The sequence below is a fragment of the Ceraceosorus guamensis genome (genome assembly GCF_003144195.1).
Source record: "Ceraceosorus guamensis strain MCA 4658 unplaced genomic scaffold IE81scaffold_100, whole genome shotgun sequence".
Lineage (NCBI taxonomy): Eukaryota > Fungi > Basidiomycota > Exobasidiomycetes > Ceraceosorales > Ceraceosoraceae > Ceraceosorus > Ceraceosorus guamensis.
Genome location: NW_020290095.1, coordinates 20,170 through 41,785, shown reverse-complemented (window position 1 = coordinate 41,785; position 21,616 = coordinate 20,170). Strand labels below are relative to the sequence as shown.

At 55.2% G+C, this 21,616-nt stretch overlaps 9 protein-coding genes across 9 annotated transcripts; 7 read left to right on the top strand and 2 right to left on the bottom strand.

Moving 5' to 3' along the window:
• Positions 1 to 87: 87 nt before the first annotated feature.
• IE81DRAFT_326285 (Pkinase-domain-containing protein) lies at positions 88 to 2,110 on the top strand. The gene is made up of 4 exons (XM_025514782.1): positions 88 to 692; positions 813 to 1,390; positions 1,472 to 1,649; positions 1,722 to 2,110. Exons 1-4 carry the CDS (start codon positions 468 to 470, stop codon positions 2,025 to 2,027), a joined length of 1,287 nt encoding a protein of 428 aa, XP_025366852.1. The 5' UTR covers positions 88 to 467; the 3' UTR covers positions 2,028 to 2,110.
• Positions 2,111 to 2,400: 290 nt separating this feature from the next.
• IE81DRAFT_13302 (hypothetical protein) lies at positions 2,401 to 3,939 on the top strand. Its single transcript, XM_025510283.1, has 5 exons — positions 2,401 to 2,651; positions 2,739 to 2,803; positions 2,906 to 3,253; positions 3,380 to 3,858; positions 3,932 to 3,939. Exons 1-4 carry the CDS (start codon positions 2,468 to 2,470, stop codon positions 3,584 to 3,586), a joined length of 804 nt encoding a protein of 267 aa, XP_025366851.1. The 5' UTR covers positions 2,401 to 2,467; the 3' UTR covers positions 3,587 to 3,858; positions 3,932 to 3,939.
• On the top strand, positions 3,510 to 4,089 carry IE81DRAFT_13299 (hypothetical protein). The gene is made up of 2 exons (XM_025510282.1): positions 3,510 to 3,858; positions 3,932 to 4,089. The coding sequence occupies exons 1-2, from the start codon at positions 3,590 to 3,592 to the stop codon at positions 3,957 to 3,959; spliced, it is 297 nt and encodes a 98-aa protein (XP_025366850.1). The 5' UTR covers positions 3,510 to 3,589; the 3' UTR covers positions 3,960 to 4,089.
• A 3,185-nt stretch (positions 4,090 to 7,274) lies between these two features.
• On the top strand, positions 7,275 to 8,819 carry IE81DRAFT_13287 (ribonuclease H-like protein). Its single transcript, XM_025510281.1, has 2 exons — positions 7,275 to 8,069; positions 8,138 to 8,819. The coding sequence occupies exons 1-2, from the start codon at positions 7,564 to 7,566 to the stop codon at positions 8,496 to 8,498; spliced, it is 867 nt and encodes a 288-aa protein (XP_025366849.1). The 5' UTR covers positions 7,275 to 7,563; the 3' UTR covers positions 8,499 to 8,819.
• Positions 8,820 to 9,691: 872 nt separating this feature from the next.
• Positions 9,692 to 11,666, top strand: IE81DRAFT_13248 (putative acyl-CoA dehydrogenase, medium-chain specific, mitochondrial precursor). Its single transcript, XM_025510279.1, has 8 exons — positions 9,692 to 9,971; positions 10,043 to 10,154; positions 10,231 to 10,549; positions 10,626 to 10,748; positions 10,826 to 10,953; positions 11,025 to 11,300; positions 11,379 to 11,472; positions 11,564 to 11,666. Exons 1-8 carry the CDS (start codon positions 9,809 to 9,811, stop codon positions 11,621 to 11,623), a joined length of 1,275 nt encoding a protein of 424 aa, XP_025366848.1. The 5' UTR covers positions 9,692 to 9,808; the 3' UTR covers positions 11,624 to 11,666.
• Positions 11,667 to 13,001: 1,335 nt separating this feature from the next.
• IE81DRAFT_326281 (NAD(P)-binding protein) lies at positions 13,002 to 15,198 on the top strand. Its single transcript, XM_025514781.1, has 3 exons — positions 13,002 to 14,064; positions 14,283 to 14,447; positions 14,539 to 15,198. The coding sequence occupies exons 1-3, from the start codon at positions 13,467 to 13,469 to the stop codon at positions 15,003 to 15,005; spliced, it is 1,230 nt and encodes a 409-aa protein (XP_025366847.1). The 5' UTR covers positions 13,002 to 13,466; the 3' UTR covers positions 15,006 to 15,198.
• A 116-nt stretch (positions 15,199 to 15,314) lies between these two features.
• IE81DRAFT_13228 (hypothetical protein) lies at positions 15,315 to 18,726 on the bottom strand. Its single transcript, XM_025510277.1, has 2 exons — positions 18,338 to 18,726; positions 15,315 to 17,883 (listed from the first exon to the last, which is right to left on the bottom strand). Exons 1-2 carry the CDS (start codon positions 18,340 to 18,342, stop codon positions 15,351 to 15,353), a joined length of 2,538 nt encoding a protein of 845 aa, XP_025366846.1. The 5' UTR covers positions 18,343 to 18,726; the 3' UTR covers positions 15,315 to 15,350.
• A 392-nt stretch (positions 18,727 to 19,118) lies between these two features.
• Positions 19,119 to 20,131, top strand: IE81DRAFT_13203 (hypothetical protein). Its single transcript, XM_025510276.1, has 2 exons — positions 19,119 to 19,462; positions 19,597 to 20,131. The coding sequence occupies exons 1-2, from the start codon at positions 19,210 to 19,212 to the stop codon at positions 19,872 to 19,874; spliced, it is 531 nt and encodes a 176-aa protein (XP_025366845.1). The 5' UTR covers positions 19,119 to 19,209; the 3' UTR covers positions 19,875 to 20,131.
• IE81DRAFT_326280 (hypothetical protein) lies at positions 19,778 to 21,552 on the bottom strand. The gene is made up of 6 exons (XM_025514780.1): positions 21,314 to 21,552; positions 20,622 to 21,220; positions 20,535 to 20,545; positions 20,392 to 20,470; positions 20,205 to 20,305; positions 19,778 to 20,128 (listed from the first exon to the last, which is right to left on the bottom strand). Exons 1-6 carry the CDS (start codon positions 21,357 to 21,359, stop codon positions 20,095 to 20,097), a joined length of 870 nt encoding a protein of 289 aa, XP_025366844.1. The 5' UTR covers positions 21,360 to 21,552; the 3' UTR covers positions 19,778 to 20,094.
• Between the last annotated feature and the right edge of the window lie 64 nt (positions 21,553 to 21,616).

The following is a 21,616-nucleotide window of genomic DNA, read 5'->3' as shown; positions in this document are numbered from 1 at the left end:
CTGCACCGTGGCGCGTGCGTTCATGTGGAAGCTGAACTGCATGGGCGGACATGAGCGCATGAGCATCTTGTCGATCGCCCCCCTCGAACCCTCAACACTCAAGACTCCCAGCAGAGCAAGCAGATGGTCCAGCCTACAGTGATTCACATTCTCTACACTCGTGACTCCCGCACTTGTCATTCACGAGCATCTCAGCTCCTGAATCGTCTTTGGCCTAAAGCAGCCCTCATCTCGGGAGAACAAGTTTCTGACGCAGCAACACCAAACAGCTCATCGAAAACCCCGCTCTCTAATAGTGTTCATCCAAACTCTCGGTCTGCCCTCACACTATCCCCATTCGCAGCATGTCAGGATACGGTGCGGTTGGAGGTGGTGGTGCGAGTGGCGCGTCGCTCGCTGAGCAATTTCAAGACGCCATACATGCGCTAGGATCATCCATCCCATCATGCTGCGCTCCAGCTCTCAACATGCTGCCTGGGTCTTTGGCGTCCATGCTGGGCTCCTCAGGCCATGCGTCTTCGCTCATTGCGGGAGGAAGCGGAGCGGCGGGATCATCAGGACTTGCGGCTGGAGGGACGTTGAAGCTTAATGGACGCAGCTTGAACATCATTAGACTGCTGGGCGAGGGCGGGTTCTCGTTCGTGTATCTTGCCCGAGACAAGGCTAGCGGACGAGACTTTGCGCTCAAGCAAGTGAGTGGAAGAGTACCGTGCGGTCGACAGCGCTACGCTGTGCTCCGCGGGTGGTGCGCACAAGGAAGCGATGGTATGTTTGCGCATGTGCTGAGCCCTCCATACGTCTACTCCGACCAGATGCGGTGTCCCTCTGGCACACCCACTCTGCGGCTGGCGCTGGCAGAGATCGAGACTACTCGTCGATTCCGCTCTCCACACATTATCCGGCTTCTCGACTCCTGCGTAGAGCAGACAGCGGACGGACACATCGTCTACCTCTTCTTGCCCCTGTTCAGAGGCAATGCGCAAGACGAGATCAACGCTCGTGCTGTGCGGGGCGAAAGCGCGAATGAGAAGCACGTGCTACTCGTTTTCAGGGGTGCTGCGAGAGGCTTGAAAGCCATGCATCAGTATCGTCTGCCAAACGTTGGTGCTCAGCGCGAGCAACAAGAAGCGCAAATGCAAGCTCACTCAAGAGAAGACCTGGAAAGTCATGATCAGCAACTACCTGTGCCTGCAAGCCAAGATGATGAGGATGACTCCGATTCGAGAAGGTTGATAGACGGACATGAAGGAGCCGATGATGAGGACGACGGCTCTTATCCTCCCAAACCGAGACCAGAGATGACCACCTCTAGCTTGCAAATGAATAACGAGCAGGAAACAGGTAGAGAAGGCGATCTCGTACCCTGGGCACACAGGGATATTAAACCTGCGTGAGTTTTGGTCTCGTGGGCTGTGTCCTAGCAAAGCTAGATGCGTGCTGACGCATTGAATGGCGACTTTCTGTGCTTCAGAAACATCATGATTGCACAAGAGAGGCAAGCAGATGGCACGCTCGCGGAACCCGTAGCTGTCCTGATGGACTTTGGCTCTGCACTCAGAGGCCGTATACATATCAAGTCTAGAAGAGAGGCGATCATGCAGCAGGATTTGGCGGCTGAGCACAGCTCGATGCCGTATCGAGCTCCAGAGGTGAGTGGAACGCGAACGTCTTGGGTCAAAGTGGTTGGAGGAAGCTTATCAGACTCCTTGACCCACTTACAGCTATTCGATGTCAAGACGGACGCGAAGCTAGATGAAAAGGTCGACATTTGGTCCTTGGGCGCCACGCTATTTGCACACTTGTACGGCTACTCGCCCTTCGAAACCCCACAGATAGTCGAGCAAGGTGGCAGCGTAGCCATGACTGTACAGACTGGCACTTGGAAGTTTCCAGAGCCAGCGAGCAGCACTCATTCGCAAGCGACCAAGGACATCATCAGGAGATGTTTGGTGCTTGATCCGAAGAAGAGACCTGATATTGACGAGGTGCTCGAACTTACCGAAAAGGCTTTGAGAGCACTCGCGTGATGCGCAGTCACTGGTCCGGCAGCTATGCGCAACGGATAGAAGCCGATGTAGATTACTTGAGGGACAATGCTATCATCTTCCACCAATGCTGTTGAGCGATTCTTGTACTCTACTGTTCTGACGGCGCTCATCATCTGATCACATGAAGCAATCTGAGCCTGGTACAATAATGGCGCTGGAGACGTCGGCGCAGACAAGCTCACTCACGACTCGGCCCTCTTTGGATTGGGTTTTAGGATTTTTTATTGACGGCAGTGGATGTTTCAGGTGTTCCTTTGCTGATTGGGCGTCGCGTAAGCTTCCAGCTCTTCAGTGTCTGAATCACAAGCCATCTGACCAATGCATGGCTTCACACGTCTCTCCACAACATTCCTTTCTTTTGTGCAGCGCACTCATCCGCCCTCCTTCAGGAAACTTCATTCACGCACAGCCACGCAGCAATGTCACTCGCACTGTCATGTGGCATCAGCATCATGGCTGCCATTGTGCTCAGAAACGAGGACAAGTCGGACCAAAAGTTGTACGCGAGATACTTGGCAGCTGAGAGTGTGGAGGGGAAATATCTGAGGAGTGTGGCTCATTCGAGGGAATGCGCACGCACCGTTGAGGAGGAGGAGCCCCAGTGTGAGTAGTTGCTCAGCCTTGACGACCCCTTCTCAGCCGTGGCACGAAATAGAAGCTCAGATCTGGAGATGATGTTGGGCTTGATAGCATCACCAGCGCACAGAGAAGCGGGATTGATGGACGCGATCGAGATCGAGGAGGTAGAATCTTTGGTGAGCTCGCCGACGGATGTCTCAAAATTGGCGGGGATGGTCGGATGGTCTTGCTTGCCATGCCCGACTCATCGCCGTTTCTGCTTATCTTTTGCTACCCAGCCGTGCGTGGCAGAAGGAACCTATCGACTTCCGTCCGGCTCCAGGGTCATCTTTGGTGTGCGCCTCAATGTTGAAAATCTGGATCTGGACTCGCTGCCGCTGCAAATCCGTATGAAGCACGGCAGTCTGTATGCTCCATCCACCCCCAAGCAAGACGAATCCTCGCAGACGGCGCCTGTGATCTTGGTCAGGCATATGACGATCAAGAAGGAAGATGGCGAGAAGGAAGTACGCGCTGCGGAGGACAGGGATCACGACCCTCGGGTGCGATGGTTCGATGCTGGCTTTCCGCATGGCGTGGAAGGATTGATAAGCACAGAGAAGAGGGAGCTGCAAGCATTAGACCAGGCGAGTGCTGGCAGATGGTTTGTTGGATAAAACCTGCATTCGTCATCCTTGCTATCCTGCAGTCAGTTCACGCTGACACCTGCCTTTCATTCACAAATACAATCAATCCAATGGCGTACTGGATAGGTGACGACGTTCGAGGTGTACAGGTCGCTGCCCGCACGACTGGACTTTGACGACGAAGGTGCAGGCACGACAAAGGAATTGAAGTGGGAGGAATTGCCGTGCAAGTTGTTTAGGCTGCACCACGAGCACATGAAGCGCGCCCAAATGACGGGAGAGTGCTCCGAACTCGAGATTCCCAAAACGGTCCGCATGAGCGAAAAGGACTGATCGATGCAAGCTCTGAGCGTCATTCTTTCGCTTGTGATTGTCAATCTCGACGACCTCTTTGGCGGCGGGAGACTTGAGCAGCACACAGATTTGGCCTCGGGCTCTCACCTCTTTAGCTCAGTCACGACCGCCCAAAGTGCGGCCATGACAGCTTCAAGATCGACAGTGGACCCATGTCTGGCTGCCAGCTGCTCTTGGTCAGATCGTCACATGGGATGGCAGCCCTACGTGCTACGAATCGACGTTCGTAGCCAAGTCGTGGTCAGCGAGCGGTGAGATTGAGATTCGTGATCCTTCATTCGCTCGAGTCACGCCTGATCCATGCTGTCATCGTCCTGTCATCAGAGCTCTATCGAGAGGCTTGAGTTGCTGAAGATATGTACGGCTTCTCCCGCGATTGTTGTGTCTCACCCATAACCTCAATCTTCATGCTGATTGAGTGATTCTTACGCCGTCCTTGGCAAGTGGTCGCACCTGTGAGTAGCCACATTTAGAAGATGCGTGTGCTGTGATGAGTGCGTTCATACTCTGAGTCACAATCACGTGAATCCAATGAGGGGGACGTCGAGGTGGGACCCTTGACTCATGTCAAAAGCCTATAAGTCTTCAGACTGAGTGCGAGAATCCCAGTCATGAATGTCCCATCATATAGTCACACGTCTACATACGTACTCCAAGTTGAATTCGCTGTCTTAATGATTGCCGGTGATCTCGATCATGGGAAAGCCGATGCGCAGTCATTTGACACGGCGCATGTGATTGTGATTGTCAAGTGTCCGGTGTTTCCTTGATGATCTGCTGATGACTGACAATACACGACTGTTGTGACTGTTTGTGATGGTGTCGAGGATGGTCTGTCAAAGCGCGGGCACTACAAAAGACGGATTACTCGATCACAGTCGCTGCTGCACCTCACTAGTGTTGCGCTTGGCCGTGGTCACGCGACAAACGCGCGGCGCGCGTGCGCGCTCAAATCGATCTGTCAATCAAGTCTTAATTCTTGATTGTGATTGAGTTTTTGAGTCGATCGATTCAAAAAAACAAAAACAGGATCACGATTCGTGATTCACTGATTGGACTCGTGCAAGTCACGAGGCACGAGTGGTGCGCCCATCATCAGCAGCAGCGTGTTGGGCGCGCGAACCCATCTCTCCTTCGTCGTGAGCTTGGGCCGCCGGGTCGAGTCCCACCTTCCTTCACTTACGACTACTCTTGACTGCGGGATCGCACCACCTCATCACCGAAGGCGAGATGAGCGTCGGGTGAGGCAGAGACGGGCAACTGCTCGCTACTCGCGACTTGCCACTCACACTACCACACTAACCCTGCTCCACCGCCCATTTGCGTCTGCTTGGCTACGCCGTTTGCAAGACTTCGAATGGTCGTGGCTAAGCGCGCCCACCGAAGCTTCACTCCGCACGCATTAGCCTTCACGCTGCTCTCCTTCCACTCTTGCACGCACACGTCAGGGCAAAGAAGAGACCACGGTCGCCTTTCCAGAGCGCCTCTTTGTGCGTGCCAAGATGGCGGACGATCCTTACGATCCCTTGAATCCAGCGTTGGGCCTTGGTCAACTCAGTCAACATCACCATCGTAATCGCGACTACAACAAGGCGCCACAAGGCAGTGCTCCTTCTCTCCCAGGCGACTTCCCTGCACCTCCCGCAAACGCGCCGCGCTTCTTCCCAAAGATGCGCGTATCGCCAACCGCTCGCCACCCACCACCACCTGCTACTTCTTCAAACCTTTCAATTCAGCCATCACACTTCTCTTCTGTGACTGCGACCCAGCCAGCACTCTACAACTTCGAAACCAGCGTTGAGGCCCCACACAGCTCTGCAAGCACCATCCCCGATCCCGAGTTGGCCATGGGCGAGGGTCAACCTCGCAAACGATTGAGGTTCGCAGATGATGATGATGTTGATCCAACGCTCCGACACTTTCGCAGGTATTCAGATAACCCTGCAATCCTCGAGACGTCGCCAAAGTCGCCTCCTGAGTCCAGCGGACCAGCTGGCGTAGCGCCTACCTCGCCCTCGCTCAAACGCAGCGAGGCTGACGTCGGCGTCACTCACCCGCGTTTCACGGCGTCCCTTTCTCACGAAGAGCCTAGCGTCGCTGCCACCAGACATCCAGTCGGAAAACAGACTATACCGGCTATGAAGAGCAAGCCGCTGCCTTTGAGCTCAAAGGCTAGCATTCCTGCTGAGCCCAAGGCTCTTGCTTCCCCGCGACTGGCCCCGCCCGAAAGTGGAGGTACGCAGCCAATTCGCAGAGAAAGCATGACAAGCAACCAAATTGCGACATCTAAGGCTGCCGGAGGAAAGACCACGAGCGGAGTCAAGCTTGCTCCAACACCAAGTCCAGGTGCCTCTCAGCCAAGCTCAAGCGCCTCCATGCCTCCACGGAGCTTGGGCGAGCAAAGCAAGACTACGATCAACGCGCCACCCCGACTCGATCTGAATCGGACAAAAGGCCAATACAGCCTCGGCATCAGTCTAAGCCACAGCACAAGTACAGCTACATCAACTGCAACACCAACGTCGGCACAGAGCGAGGCTAAGACTGCTCTGACCGATGTGCCTACCTCGTCGTCTTTGCACTACCCTGCGCTGGATCTCGCTTTCAGAACACCATGGCCCGAAGCAGGAGTCCGAGGGGCGAGTGGAGCGCCAATGGTCAAGATCAATCCAGTCAAGCCGAGCGGTAAGGTTCCCCCGCATGACCGCAATGTGATGCTGGACCACTTGTACCAGCATTTCAACAAGGCTTACGCTGGACTGCTGCAGTGTCTGAAACGAGCTGATGTCGACGAGAAGGTTGAGGAGGTCATCAGATCTGCCGTCTTGGAGATCGCGGCTGGACATGCACGTAGACAAGAAGCTGGCGATTACCACATCTCGCACGCCGGAACTTACAAGTCTACCGCGCGTGCGCCGCTTGCCGAGCTTTCCAAGAGAGCAAGAGATCCGAAAGCCATCGGAGAGCTCAACCAAGTGGGCAGCAAAGCTCTCAAAGTGATCAAGAAGGCGGCGAAGAACAGCAGACAATCTGCAGATTACGATTGGACCGCCGCGGCGCGTGCCGAGGCCATCTCGATCATCCTGACTTCCGAGCACGTCGGTCTGAATAAGGAGCTGGGCGAGCGCAAAGAGGTCATGGAGAAGCGTGAAAAGGGTCGTCTCAGCTTGCAGCGGCTTGAGGCTTATGCTCTTGTAGCGCCCCCTCACAAACTCTGTCAGCCAGAGTTTGGATTTCCCGTCCCGGCTGGATTCGACACTGCTGAAGGCGATCCCACCGACAAGGTCATCAAGGAAGCTTGGGGCGCAAATCCTGAAACGGCAGCCGACCATGAGGCCTCTGGCAGGGAAGACAAGCAAGGTCCAGAAATCCGTTTCAACGAGAGACTCGGCACACAGGCAGAAATTTCTGCCAAAGGCATTGGCACGACTAGAGAATGCATCAGGTGTGGACAACACTTCAAAGTACGCGCTTTGATTCGTGAGGAGAGCATGTGGGCTTCCAAGTCGAAGAAGCTCGAGGAGTCATCGGGCACCGATCAAAGTGGGTCTCAAAGCCTTGCGATGCTCCTCGAAGACGCTCGCGAGGAACTAAAAGCGTGCAGCTATCACTGGGGCAAGAAGGTGAGTCGCGACGACCTCATCCGCTTGCAGCACGGTCAAATCTAACCTGCACCGCTGGACACTCCCACCCATTAGTCTTACGAATCAGAGCCTGGGCATGGAAGTCGTCGAGCCGGCAGGATTGTGCGCTACACCTGCTGCGATGCAACAGAACAATCTTTCAGCTCTCCCAGCTCTCTTGCATCCGTCGCTGCATCTGCAGGCTTCAATCAAGCATCCTCATCCGCGCACGGTCACACTTGTTCGCGCGGCCCACACGTATGGAAGACCGACAATGTGAAAGTCTTGCACGCATACGAGCCCTTCAGGAGCATTGCGGCGATCAGAGCCGAGATGACGGAGACGGATTCCCAACATACTTGGAGCAGAACTCAGGATGTTGTCGCGTTAGATGCAGAATTGATCTTCACGACCGCGGGCATGTCAATCGTCAGGATCACGCTGGTGGACGAAAGCGGAGAGGTCCTCGTGGATCAGCTGATCAAACCTTCAGCGCCAGCAATCGACTACAATACGCGCTTCTCTGGTGTCAGCGCTGCTGACTTTGAAGCCGACGCGGCCACCGAAATTTTCCCGAGCTTGGGAGCTGCGCAAATGGCAGTGGCCGAATTCGTGGGTCCCAAGACGGTCCTTATCGGTCATGGATTGGAGAACGACCTGAGAGCGATGCGTCTGGTTCACGATCGCGTCGCGGACACGGCTCTGCTGTTTCCTCATTCGAAAGGTCTGCCAATGAGACTCAGCCTCAGGGAGCTCGCCAAGCGTCACCTTGGTATTCTGATCCAGATTGCGGGTGCCGCTGGACACAGCTCGTTAGAGGATGCGCGCGTCGCGCAAGAGTGAGTTTTCTCTCGTCACCAAGTCTTGGCATTGGTGTTGACCGTATTTCTCCTGCTCTCCTATGCAGGATTGTTCGATGGAAGCTCGTGGAAGATCCTCATTCTTCGCCATTTCGCGAAAGGAAGCCCAGCGCAGCTGGCTCTACGACGTCCCCAATCCACCCTGGGCCCGAGTCGCCCGCCCTTGCTATACATAGCCCATCGACGCCTCTCACGGGTGACTTTGGTCAGTACCTGCGCCCACCGCCGAGCCCTTCGCTCAGTGGTCCTGATGGTGGTGCAGGACCTTCAGATTCTCACAATCAAGGACAAGCGAGCGGTCAAACATTGCCTCTCGCTCGCACTCGCCCTGCACCTCCGCCTCCAAGAGTCAATCCCAGAGCCGCAGCCTCGCTTTTTGTACCCAAGAAAAGGCCTCCACCTTCTTGAGAGTGTGTCGCAAAGGTACGACGTACTCGCCGCTCGCTTTGTTCTGAACCGCTCGAGGCGCCGTCAGCTGCTTGATTCAAGACAGTCAAAAGTGTATAATCCTCCCTAGGCTCCCCTTGGTTGTCATTACGACACGTTGTGTCACGTCACGTCATGTGTTCTATCACCTTCTTGTATCACCATACTTAGCGGCATCTACGATTCGTCGTGCGCCGTCTCTCGACGATGTTCTAATGTGGATGTGAATGCGACGCTGGCTTGATCCAGCCCACGCACTCGATTCCGTGCACTCACGATCGATTGTGCAGAAGCAGCTTCTCACTCACCACTGTCGCAGGTAGAGTAAGTTCACCGTCCCCGAGCGCATATGTCCTAATTGGCGGAATTGCCAGATCGAGAGCGCCTGCAAGATAGATTTCACGTGATCTTTGTGCACCGGGCGAATCGGCTCGGTCACTTCGGCATTCACGACTCATCAAGATTCGGCCTGGTCAGGTCTTCATGCACGCGTGAATCCGCTCTAAAGTACACTCAGCGCCACTGCGAAGCTGCATGGCGAGGCGAGGCACGGCGCGGCGCGGGGCGACGCGTGGACCTGGGCGCTTTGCTAAGCGGCGCAATTAGCGTGCGTATTCACAATCATAAAGCAGCGATTATTCACGGGTTTGAGGAGACGCATCTGACTTGAGCGCAAAAGAAAGCTTATTATTGCTCGCGGCATGCAAGTCACCTTGGCGGCATGTTTGAGCCAGCAACTCGTCTCGGGCTTTTGCGCTCGATCGTTGCCCGGCCTCGCGGAGGTTTGAAATAAGGGGCATCGCCAGCAACCGCCAGGAAGCCCCTGGGTAAAAGCGTGGCAACACTCGTCAGACTCACGAGACTCTTCTCACTCGGCGGACCCGAGGCAATACTGGACGGCTGTCCAGCACCTGTCTCTCGATCCCTGCTGGCTGGACTTTGATGCACGATTCAGATGCATCCCCGAGGCTTCGGGCAGCCGCTGATGCTCGGTTGCAACGTGTTGGTGCGCCGCATTCACACAATTGTTCGCCTGCATACGTACAGTACAGCCCATCAGCGGCCGATGCTGTGAGGCCGAGGTTAAGGCGAAGCAGGGAGGGGTCCTGCGACAAAATTCATCGAGCGTTCAGAAGAGTTGGCGCGAACGCGTGCGATTACTTACTTCGATGGGCTGATCAAGTGTTGAAGGCTCTTCCACTTTTCAGGCAAACATCTTTGCCACCACCACGACACCTTGAATTCCGCTCTCCTCGGACACTTGGACACAGCATTTTCATACAGCATTCACAATGTCGCTCTTCCGTGCTGGTCTTCCTCGGGCAGTGCCCTCTTCATCGCGCATGGCTCTGCGAGCAGCCGCGCCCATCGTTCCTCGCCGCAACATCACCTCTTTCGAGTCGAGCACCAGCGGTCCCAGCTTTGGACTAACTGAGGACCAAGAAGCGTATCTTGGTAAGTCACCCAGGCGTCTTGCTCAACTCTTCCTTAAATCTCTCGATTTAACCATCCTCCGGCCTATGCAGAGCTTGCTCGCCGCTTCACTCAGGACGAGATCATTCCCGTGGCCAGGCATCATGACGAGACCATGGAGTACCCATGGGAGGTCATCAAGAAGGCACACGCTGCCGGTCTCGTGTGAGTCAAGATGAGCCTACGGACTCATCGCGCCAAGTCTGCTCACGCTTTGGAAGCACTTAATCGGTTATCACAGGAACACGCACATTCCTGAGAAGTTTGGCGGCTTGGGTCTCGGTGTGCTTCCGGGAGCTTTGATTTCTGAGCAGCTCGCGTACGGCTGCTCTGGTATCCAGACTGCGATTGAGGCCAACGGATTGGCCGAAGCGCCTCTGCTCGTCTCTGCGAGCGAGGAGACCAAAGCTAAGTACCTGGGCAGGATGACAGAGGAGCCCCTTGTTGCGGCATACTGCGTCACCGAGCCCGGGGCAGGATCAGATGTGGCAAACATCAGCACTCGCGCCGAAAAGAAGGGCGACAAGTGGATCCTCAATGGGACCAAGATGTGGATCACTGTGAGTCGCTCCAGGAGTCGAGGTACTCGTGAAGTCGAATTCGAGCTCACAGACGCTGCTTCCCCGCGGTACGCAGAACGGGGGCCACGCAAACTGGTACTTCGTCTTGGCCAAGACTGACCCCAACTCCACTGGATCAAAGGCACTGACCGGCTTTGTAGTGGACGGAGACTCTGCGGGCATCACGAAAGGCAAGAAGGTGAGCAGCGGCTATCTCTTTCCTTCGTGGGGTTGCTGCATCACACGAGAGCTAAGCGCCTTGCTCACACCTGGCAGGAAGTCAACATGGGCCAGCGTTGTTCCGACACTCGCATGATCACTTTTGAGGACGTCGAGGTCCCTGAGGAGAACGTGCTTGGCAAGCCAGGAGATGGTTTCAAGACAGCTATGGGTGCTTTCGACATGTGAGCAATGAGCATGACCCTTTACAGACGCTCGGTATCGCTTTGCTGATCTCTACCCCTCCCGGCCGCAGCACGCGCCCCTTGATCGCCGCTGCAGCCACTGGTCTGGCTCAACGTGCCTTGACCGAAGCAGCCACTTGGGCTCACGAGCGCAAGACGATGGGCAAGCCCATCATCCAGCACCAAGCCATCGCCTTCATCCTTGCTGACATGGCGATGGATGTCGAGTCCAGCCGCAACCTGACATGGAAGTCTGCGTGGATGAAAGACAGTGGCAAGAGAAACAGCTACTACGCGTCTATCGCCAAGTGCATGGCTTCTCGTGCCGCCGTCTCAAATGCCAACCTGTAAGTCACGCTTGACCAATCACGTCGCAGTGCATGCCTTGCTGCGTTTGCTGACCCTCTCATCATTACGTCTGATAGTGCGGTCCAAGTCTTTGGTGGTATGGGCTTCAACACGGAGTCTCCGGTCGAGAAGCTGTACAGAGATGCGAAGATCTACGAGATCTACGAGGGAGTGAGTGTGACCCCACGCGTCCATTACTTGCTAGTCACGAGCGACCCGACGCTGATTCTCGCATCCACTTGTACTCGCCTCACGCTCCTAGACCTCTCAAATTCAACGCTTGATTGTCAGCAGATTCGTGGAGGACGCATACAAGCCTTAGAAAGCCTTGTCGAATCCCCGTAATCAGTCATTGTAGATTCGTACAGGTTGGCATGTCATGCATTCAGGTCGAGTTGCGAGACCTGTTCAGCAGCAGGACAATGATATGACCCAGGCTTGCCATTGCACGCACAATTGCAGAGAGGCTTGGTCATTGTGTGGGACGAGTGGAGCAATCGTGAATTTCAGCACAATCATGAATGGAATACTGACGTCCGCTTTCGACGTGCGGACGTGCACGTGGTGGCAAATTGAGAAAGGCGAGGGAGAGAAAAAGAGAGAGAGAGGGAGACACGAAGCGCTTATTTGGATTTCTTGTCGGGTTTCGGATCTCGCGAATATGAAAATGCGAATGACCGACTTCCGACGCGAGATTGACTCGGTGCAAAAAGCGCGACGAAAGCATGCAGCGCTGCATAGCGTCGTCCAAGCTGCTGCTCCTGCTCCTGCTCCTGCTCCTGCTCCCGCTAGTCTACGACTAACGACTGCTGCAGTGGAGTTAGAAGATTTCGTTGGCGTCGCAAGCGACTTGAAGGTCTCGTGCTCGTGGGAGGTCGAGCCAGGAGTCGTCGAGTTCTCATCATCATCAGGGCTTGATCAACCAAAAACCCCGCACTCACACTCACGCTTTCGGAGATTGGACGCGGCATGCCCATGGCAGCAGCAGCAGCCACGCGCCGCGCGCGAGCGAAAGGGGGGCGCCACCAGTCGTGCAGATCGAGATACGACAAGGATTCACAAGACGAGCAGACATATCGGTCAAATGTCCATGGATGCGCGTTTCGGCTAATCATCTCGGTCAGCGAGGCACGGAGTCTCTGCGGTCATTGGGGCCGCGCGTTGAGCTTTCAAACGAGCGAGCGAGCGATGGCTGCTGCTGATGAGGACGGCTCGGCATGATGCGTTCACTTTCAATTCACAGATTCAAGATTCAAGGATTCGTGGGGGCTTGCCCACTTTCAATTCGAGTTGACCAGCCGCAAGTCCGGGCATGGATCGTGACTCTTGTCACTATTCAATCGTTATTGAAGCGCTTGCCAAGTCGTGAGAGGCCTGAAGGGTTGAATGAAAGCTTTGCTATAGCAGCGGCCTGGCCTCGCAGCATTCTGATCCTCATCCTCTCTTTGGACCGCCCCGCTTCGGTGATGGGGGATGCTGCATGCGCATGCGTGGCCTGCTGATGCCCGAGCCCCGGTACTTGATTACTTTAAGCAGCTGCGCTGCCATGGTGTAGCTCCGCATGTAAAGCACGCGCGTGCAGATGCTCAGTCGTAAATCGCAGTCATCCAGTCAGGGCCCAACGATTTCGCGCTTGTGACGCCTTCTATTATATATAGCTGGTGCTGCTGCTGCGCTTGCCATGCAGCAGCAGCAGCAGCGAGCGTCCCACCGCACCTGACGTCTGTCTGATGTGCGGCCATGCTATAGAGCTCAGGTATCTCGCAACTCGGAGTTGGGTGGATGATCCCACACGCACGCTTATTCTTCTGCTGCGTGCCCTTACCGCATTCAGACAGGCACACCATGCAGCAGCACTACTCCTACTGCTAGCAGAAGCTCGCCTCGGTGGGAAGGAGCGGTGAATCTGGGTGATGTCGATCGTGACTGCCGTGGTGGTGCATTCACATTGACATTTTGCGATTCGCGATTCAATTCGCAAGCGAGTGCACCCGCGAATGAATGCGTATCGTCATGATGCCTCTACGCGACGCCTTGAAATACTCGCCGCTCTCCTTGACCACGACCACCACCTCCTACCATCTTCTCAGAAGCAGCCCAATTGCTCCTTTGCTCACCTTCGGCGACCCGCCACTCACCACACTTGCACGCATTCATCGCCCATCATGTCGACCAATACACAGCCAGACAAGCCGACGCTCTTCTTCAGAGGCAATTACGTCACTTTTGACAACTTGAAGTGGATCCTCGATCGAACTGCTTTGAGTCCCCTTTCCCTCTTTCTCATTCCCGCCCTGGCATACTTTCTGGATCAAAGAGCGTCGGGAAACGTGTCTACGGATATCTCTTCCTATCCCGTTCCCTCGCTCGAGTCCTTGAAGACGCTGGTCAAGGACACATACCCCTGGCTGGGAAAAGTTTGGCTGTTCATTCTTCTTCGAGGATTCAACAAGTTGGCTACGCGTTATGTTCGCAACCACGGAGAATGGAAGCCTGACAGGCCCAACTGGAAGAAAGAAGTGGTGGTGATTACTGGTGGGGCTGCCGGTATCGGCAAGGCGACTGTGGAGCTCTTGTCGCACAACAAGAGGGCAAAAGTCGCTGTGCTGGACATGGCTCCTCCTTCTTACGCCAAGGCTCCCCCTGGAGCACCCGAGATCCTCTACTTCAAGACGGACGTCTCTGACCCCGCTCAGGTCAAATCGGCTGCTGATCAGATTCGCGCCAAGTTCGGTGAACCAACCATCCTGATGAACTGCGCAGGTGAGTCGCCGCGGCACAGGATCGCTGGAGGCTGGCTTTGCAACTAGAGAAGCGTAGGAAAGAAAAGCGTGGACCTTTGTGCGCCTGCCATGCTCAACAGCTCGAGCTACGAAAGTGTCATCTTGAAGCCTCTTGCACGCTTCTTTTGCCCGCTGTATCGATGTGCGCTTTGCGCGCAATAGCCGCTGATAATCGGTCGCGCCGCCTCTTTTCTCCAGGCGTTGCAAACGGATCTCTAATCCTCGAGGCTGAAATTGGCTCCATCTCTCGCTTGTGGCGCATCAACACGCTCGCAAATTGGATCACCGCGCAGGAATTTCTCCCTGCAATGGTCAAGGCGAACCACGGACACATCATGACAGTGGCTAGCAGTGCGAGCTACAGTGAGTACTTTCTGCAGACGCCAGCAGCAAGGGAAGCTGCGAGCACAGCACGCTGGACAAATGCTAAGCCTTTTCTGCCTTGATTGCACAGTGTCCCTGCCGCAAATGGCAGAGTACGCGACCAGCAAGTCTGCTGCTCTCTCTTTCCACGAGGTCCTCTCCGGAGAGATCAACGCTCGCTATGGCTCTCGCAAGATTCGCACTTCCATCTGCTGCCCTACCAAGGTTCGCACCGCTCTAGGAGACGGCATGGAGGATCACGCGGATCCCTTTATCACGCCCAACCTGATGCCCGTCCAAGTAGGCCAAGCGATCGTGGATGCGTTCGACAGTGGTCTGTCTCAATACGTCATTATGCCAGAGTTTATGCGCATCTTGCCTTGGATGAGAGCTGTACCGGACTGGATGAGGAGAATTGTCAATGTGGTGGGAAATACGGACAATCAGGTTTCGGACAAGAGCGTCAAGCGTGCGCTGAACAATGGTTACGGTGCTGATTGGGACGGCGATGCCAAGGAAGCACGTCAACGCGTTCTCGACAGAGTCAACAAGAAGTAGAGCGCCAGAGGAAGGAAGGGCTCCTGTCAAAGCGCGAGCTTCCCGCCTGAACGGACTTTGCTCATCGCTCCGACTTCAGCTTGCAACACCGAAAGAAAAGATGACGAGTCTGCTACTAGATTCGGTTGGGGTCCAGATTATCTTGTATCTTGCTAATCACTCACAGGATAAATGAGAATACATACAAACGTCAACATGCTGCGCTTCGAGTAATGCTTTGGACCTTGAAATGTGCGTCACTCTCTGGGCTTCTCAGAGGCGTGTCAGACCCTTCTGAAGCATAGGGTCGCTGAACACTGAACTGGAATGCAGCGCACGACGACGACTTCTGAGCCGACGCATGTATTACAGAAGCCCTCGAATCAGCAGAATCTGATGTGTACAAAGACAGATCAACACGTTTCGTCCGAATGTCGCCTCTGGTGTTCTTGGGCGTACAGCAGCAACATCGATGAGCGCTCCGCTTGCGCCCTGCAATGCAGTGGGAGTGTCGCATCTCTCTGCCAAGTCCGTAGGAGCATCATCTGACAGGCCAAGTCTGATCACTCGACTCGTTGCGCTCGTCGCTCCGCTCAGCTGCTCTGGCGAACGATAGACGAACAGATTGCCAGCGCCGATACTCGCGTGTTCGTCCCAAGGCCGTTCTTGCTCCAATGCTATCATCGGTGCTGGCTCAAAGGCTAGCACGTGCGCTTTTGGAAGATGCGATGCGCACGCAGGAGTGGACCAATCTGCAGCCTCTTCGACGTGGACGTAGACCCGCTGAGCATCCCTCTTCGAGGCCAACACAAAGGATAGAGCAGGCAATGTCTGTGCATGTCGCCGTTGCGACTGCGCACCTTGGAAAAGCTGACCATCCAAGTCCGACTTTATCACTAGATTCGACAGCGCAGCACTTGAAGGTTGCGAGGTTCTCAGTGGAAGCGCCAACAGCGTCAAAGCGTCGCGCTCCGTTGTGATTCGCACAGGGCTGCTCGGTGTGTCACCCTCCGCTTCTACCGTACTCGAGATGCATCGTCGGCCAACAACAGCATCCTCTTCCTCCAGCCCGTCCCTGAGCAAGCTAGCCTGCGTGGAAGATCCCATTCCAGCTCCTTCGCGGAACGAAGATAAGCCCCCACCCCACGTCGCTCCTAGAGCTTGCGTGTGGTCGTCCTCAGTATACTTTTCCAATCCTTGTAGCTGCTGCAGCAGCTCGGAGGGGTCCAAGGTTTCCGGCACTTCCTCTAGCTCCCACTCATCTTCCTCTGCTGCAAATGCAGCCGGTCGTGCATGCGAGAGGCTACCGAAAGCTCGACTGCTGGGCGAAGCGACACTGCGAGCGTTTTTTGCATTCTGCTCGAAGGAGAAGACGGACGGCCACCTCGTGCCTTCATGGAGCTTCTCCAGATGCAACGTAAGCAGGATGCTGTCTGATCCTGCATTCGGCCTGGCTTCGTAAGAGGAGCCAGGAATGCGAGGACGATGCGGCCTGAGCGTTTCTGTGGTCCACAAAGACCCGTCCACGTCAATGTCTCCCCAGAGGGCCAAGTTCGTGTATCGGCCCTGGCGCAGGTCTCCAGCTACCGCGTGCAGGCTACCTGCCGCCCCATCCGCATCGATCGATGAGCTTTCATCTACGACCTCTACGAGTGAAGCTTGTTGCAGAGCGAGGCTGACTGAAAGTCCTCGAGGTGAGAAGTGCACCCTGACATCTTTCTTGCTGATTGTCGCTGGAAGCGTAAAGGCAAGCGTGAGGGTATCGCTCGTCTGCGTCCAAGCATACGGTGGGAGTCGAGCAGCCGGGGAAAGCCTCGAAGCATGCACAGACGTCTGCGGAGGAGCGCTCTGTGCGGTGCTGCGATCGTCGATGTCAGTTGCTGACGACGTAGTCTTGTTCTCCTCTTCCCAGAGCTCCACTTTTGAGGAGCAAAAGAATTCGTGCTTCTGGCCCAGAGGATCCAGTATGACATGCTCCGGCGCTTCTCTCGATCTCAGAGAGGTGCGAATGTCTAGCTCCGCAGGGCTTTGCTCGTCGGAATGTTGGCCCGATCGCGGCTTGAGGCGCAGAATGATGAGCTGGAACTCGGTCTCGGCTCTACTGCTAGATGTCTTTTTGATGCGATTCTCAAAAATCTCTGAGCGGCTTGCTACCTGGTCTTTGGCTCCTCGTCGTGGCCGCTGCGATTTGACCGGCCTTCTGAAGCACATCTGGTGCGTGTGTCCGGACGAGTGCGATGACCCTTCTACTTGTAGTCGGGCAGCAGCTACAAGAGCCCAGCCTCCATACTTGTAAGAAGTTGGGGCTCCCTTTTGGGGAGACGCCTCATTGAGGTCTCCGTTGGGCAGCTGCAGGTGAGAGATGCTTGCAGCGGCGATGTCGCCATCAGTTGAAGCATCATCGAGCTGCAGTACGCGCAACGAGCTGATGAAGCTCCCATCGTCGATCTCTTCGGCATCACACACGGCCCAAACATCTCGTTCCAAGCACTGGAGGGTAACGTGACCCACTAAAGCTGGACCGTCTACTGACCGAGCCTGAAAGTTCGAAGTGTTTGGACCCGCATATGTGTCTAGAGACGGCTGTCCGCCGTGCACGAGCGCATACAGGCCCTCTGACCCGCGCCAGAGGCCCGCGAAGCTGGCGCTGCTCCCTCTCCGCTCGTGTACGGCTTCGTGGTTGCTTCGCAAAGCCAGCAAGGCATTTGTTGCGCCTGTGTACTCGACATTGGCTGAGAATACCGAATCTTTGCTTCGCGCGACGACCTCTTTGTAGCCAAAGTCTGTGCGCTTGTCGATCGACGCTCTTGCGGGTCGAGCAGGAGGGATCAACTGAATCGCAGCTTGCGAAACATGATCCTCTTGACCTGCTGGACTGCTCGCACTCGCGAGTCGATAGCTATCGAAGAGGGGGTGAGAGATGCTCGCGTCAGGCTGGAACATGATCAGGCGCCGGTCAAGCAAGCTGCTGTCTGTGCTCGCGTGGAAGTCTCGAAGAGCATATGGGCCGTCGGGAGTCGTCTTTCGTGGCCCATCGTCATCCTCGCAAAGAGGCTCGGGCGCGCGAAAGCTGAGTTGGTTCCGCGCGGCAAGCCGCGGAGACCGCGGAGCAGCTATTCGGCCAAAGCCTGCATGGCTGCGCGCGCGCGCAGCAAATCGAAATAAGTGAGAACAAGACGAGAGTCGTGCACCGCGGGTGCATGCACGCGGTGCTAGCCCTGCCCTGCGCTGTTGCTTTGCATCCAATCGTGATTGACGATTATTCGCGATGGGTGAATTCGCGCGTGTCCTCTCGACTGTATCGCAACCCTACGCTCATATGGCTGCTCAGTTGCTCACCTCGCACAACTCACGACATGAGCAGAGGAACGTGGTCAGCCCGCGATTTTTTTTTTTTTCAGAGTCCGCTGCAGCGTTCTGAAGACTCGTCATGCTGAATGTGTCGAATTCGAAGTCAGCTAGGACAGCTAGAGGGCCAGCGGGGTGAGGAGGACGTTGCCAAGCATCCGCGGGCGCATGCTGATGAGGAGCAGATTGCATCCACTTGCGTGAGGGCGTACAAAGAAGCTATAAGCTCGGCTCGTGATGCTTGTAGCACGACGCAAGCAGCAAGCCTACTCGTGAATGTGATGTTGAATGCAAGACCATGGCATGGGCACCCTTGACTGCCTCTCGATCGTGCTTTAGGCAGACTGTAGCTTGTGGGTGATTGTTTGATAAGATGTTCTTCTGGCACTCAGACTCACGGCTGGTGCAGTTGCTGACCCTGCAGCTGTGGAACGGCGGGTACAGCCAGCCACAGCTACGCAGATATTGTACGCACAGGCAGATTGTGGCAGGATGCACTCATCAGACTCACACTTTAAATCTAAACCGAACAGCGTCCGTCAGCTTTCATGGGCAGAGGCAGTGCTCCGTGCCTGAGCGGGGTCTCGAGTTCTGAAGGTCTTCGTCGGGCCGCTGGCTACGCTGCTGGTGGCCCTCTGATGAGCGACACTCGATCACGACTCGATTTCCTTACACACAAACATATATATAGATAACGCGCCTTGCTTTGCAATTCTCTTGAACTCCGTAAGCCTCGCAATCTTTGGCATCCAATTGACCGAAACAGTTACGAGTGGCCAGTTCCACTATTCTCCGAATCCGCTTTGTACCGAGACTTGAATCTCGCTCGCTCGACCATTCTATACACAAAGCCGCATTCTCAAATCGCACCTTCACCATGTCCTTTCAGATGCCCCTAACTTACCGCGTCCTCTTTGGAGCATTCGACCTGTTGCTTCCAATCTTTGGAACCTACGGGCACATCTTCGCCGCAAAGAATGTGGTCTTGGCAGGTTTCACCGGAGCCAAGCGGGGTCCGGTCTGGCCGCCTGCGCCAGAGACGAGGGTTTTGCTGGATGGTATGGCAGGTTGGTACGTCGCTCTGATCACTTTGCAAATCTTTGCCATCACCAAAAGACCCAAAGATTGGGGTGAGTATGAGTGCAGCTCTCGCAAGAGTCTACCGAGCCTCTTAATTTCCCTCTCCGATGATTGACAACCTCCACCTTCGCCTCTCACATCATCTCGACTCTTTACGTCATCCCCATCCGACGCGCCGACGCAGCGCTGTGGCAAACGTTGAACCTTTCCATCTTCTTCGTGGATGCTTTCATGTTGCTCGGCTTTGCAAGGGGCCTTTCCCTTGAAGGAAAGCTCAACGACACTTCTCAATGGCGCGGACAGGATTGGGGCAACATTGCTGGGTACGCCTTCATCGGACTCGTCAGGCTAGCTTTCGTCGCAGGTGTAGGAGTTCAGGTCAAGCCCGGAGGCAATCCTTTGGCATTCCCAGAAGAAGCCAAACAAGGCCAGAACAAGGCTGTGGCCAAAAAAAAGAAGTGAAAAAGCGAAACGTCCACGATCGGCATCACTTCACGAAAACGCACAAAGACGTCTTTTTGCTCCCCCTGCACGGATTCCTTTGCACATTGTGGGGTCCCATCGTCTTTCTCGTTTCACAGACGGCGGCCCTATGTAGCATTTGGAGCGAAAATTCCATGTCACGCATTGCACTTGCATGCTTACATCTCGCCAGACACACTCTCTAGAGTCCAAACCGTCCTCAGATCGAAGAGGAAGAGATGAAGAACCATTTGCTGCAAACAGTTTGAAAACAGTATCAGATGGGGCTTTCTTTGCAGCTATGACCGACTTGGATGCATGATGACTCACTCAATGCTGGGGTCAATGGGACCAGAAGGCTGAGGGTTGGCAGCTGGCACGTTGCCAATGCTAGAGTCGTTGAAGCCCTTGGTTCCTTGTTGGGTAGAGTTCTTGAATGGAGAAATCAGAAACAAAAGTCAGGAAGTGCTTGCGATGTTCGAGATGAAGTGATGTGCGAAGACCGTTGCGTACTCACAACGATGCTGACACCGGCAGGGTCTGCTTGACCACCGACAAGACGCTTCCAGGCCTCATTGCACTCGTGAACGACCTCGCTGCAAGGGTCGAAATGGAGGTCAGCAGTATATCTTGGCAGTGAATGAAGCTACGCATACTTACGTAGCGTATTTCTGATCGAAAGCGAGTGCAAAGGCAGCCGTCAGCTACAGTATCAGTCTGACTGGAGTAGACAGAACTACCGCTCACCTTGTTCTTGGCCTCTCCCGAGAACGCGAATTGGTTCTCGGGCTTTCCGTCAGGGATCTTGTAGATGCGGAACCATTCGTTGGTAGCCCGAATGAGACCAGGGAGGTGGCGCTCAACGTCCTCGATGTCATTGAGCTTAGAGGCGAGAGGGTCGTTGACGTCGACGACGAGAACCTTCCAGTCGGTCTCTCCCTCATCGAGGAGGGCCATCACGCCCAGGACCTTGACCTGCTTGATTTGACCGGTGTATGCTACCTGCTCTCCGATCTCGCACACATCGAGAGGGTCATTGTCACCCTTGGCCTTGGTGTCGGGGTGAGTAGCAGAAGGGTCCTCCCAAGTCTGCGGAAAGGCTCCGTAGTTCCAAATGTAACCGTGGTGAGGGAAGCAGTTGCGAACGTAGCGTAGCTTGCCCTTTTTGACATCTTGCTTGATTGGGTTCAAAGTCTCCTCTTTGGAGATCTCGAGCTTGCCGTTGGTCCAGCGAGGAATCTCGACAACCATGTTTAGGACCGTCTTGGCCTCGTTGGCGAAGAGGGGAATGTCGTGGAAGGGGGAAATGGGCTTCTTTTGGCCATCCTCGAAGAAGACGCGGTACTCTGGTAGTGGCACCAGCCAGTAGTAGCAGCACGTGAGCTGTTGATCCACCAAAGCGGATTCTTTCACCTTCTACATCTCCGCGCGTGACTCACCGAGTGTGTTGGGAGCACCGACCTGGCGCACCTTGAAGTCCGACATGGTGGCAGAGCTTGAAACAAGAGGAGCTGCTTGAGCTGCGAGGTGTCTAGTCTGCTGCGAAAGGCGACGCAGGGGCGATGACATGCGTAGTCGAATGGGATGTCGGAAACGCCGAGTGTGAGTGAGATTGATGTGTGACGATGTGGTGATGGCAGAGAATACAATGGGTCCAGCCAGATTCGGAACGACTATGCGGAAAGTCTCAAGAGACCCCGAGAAGCTTTGCGTGAGAGCACGCCTTTCGGAAACCAAACCGA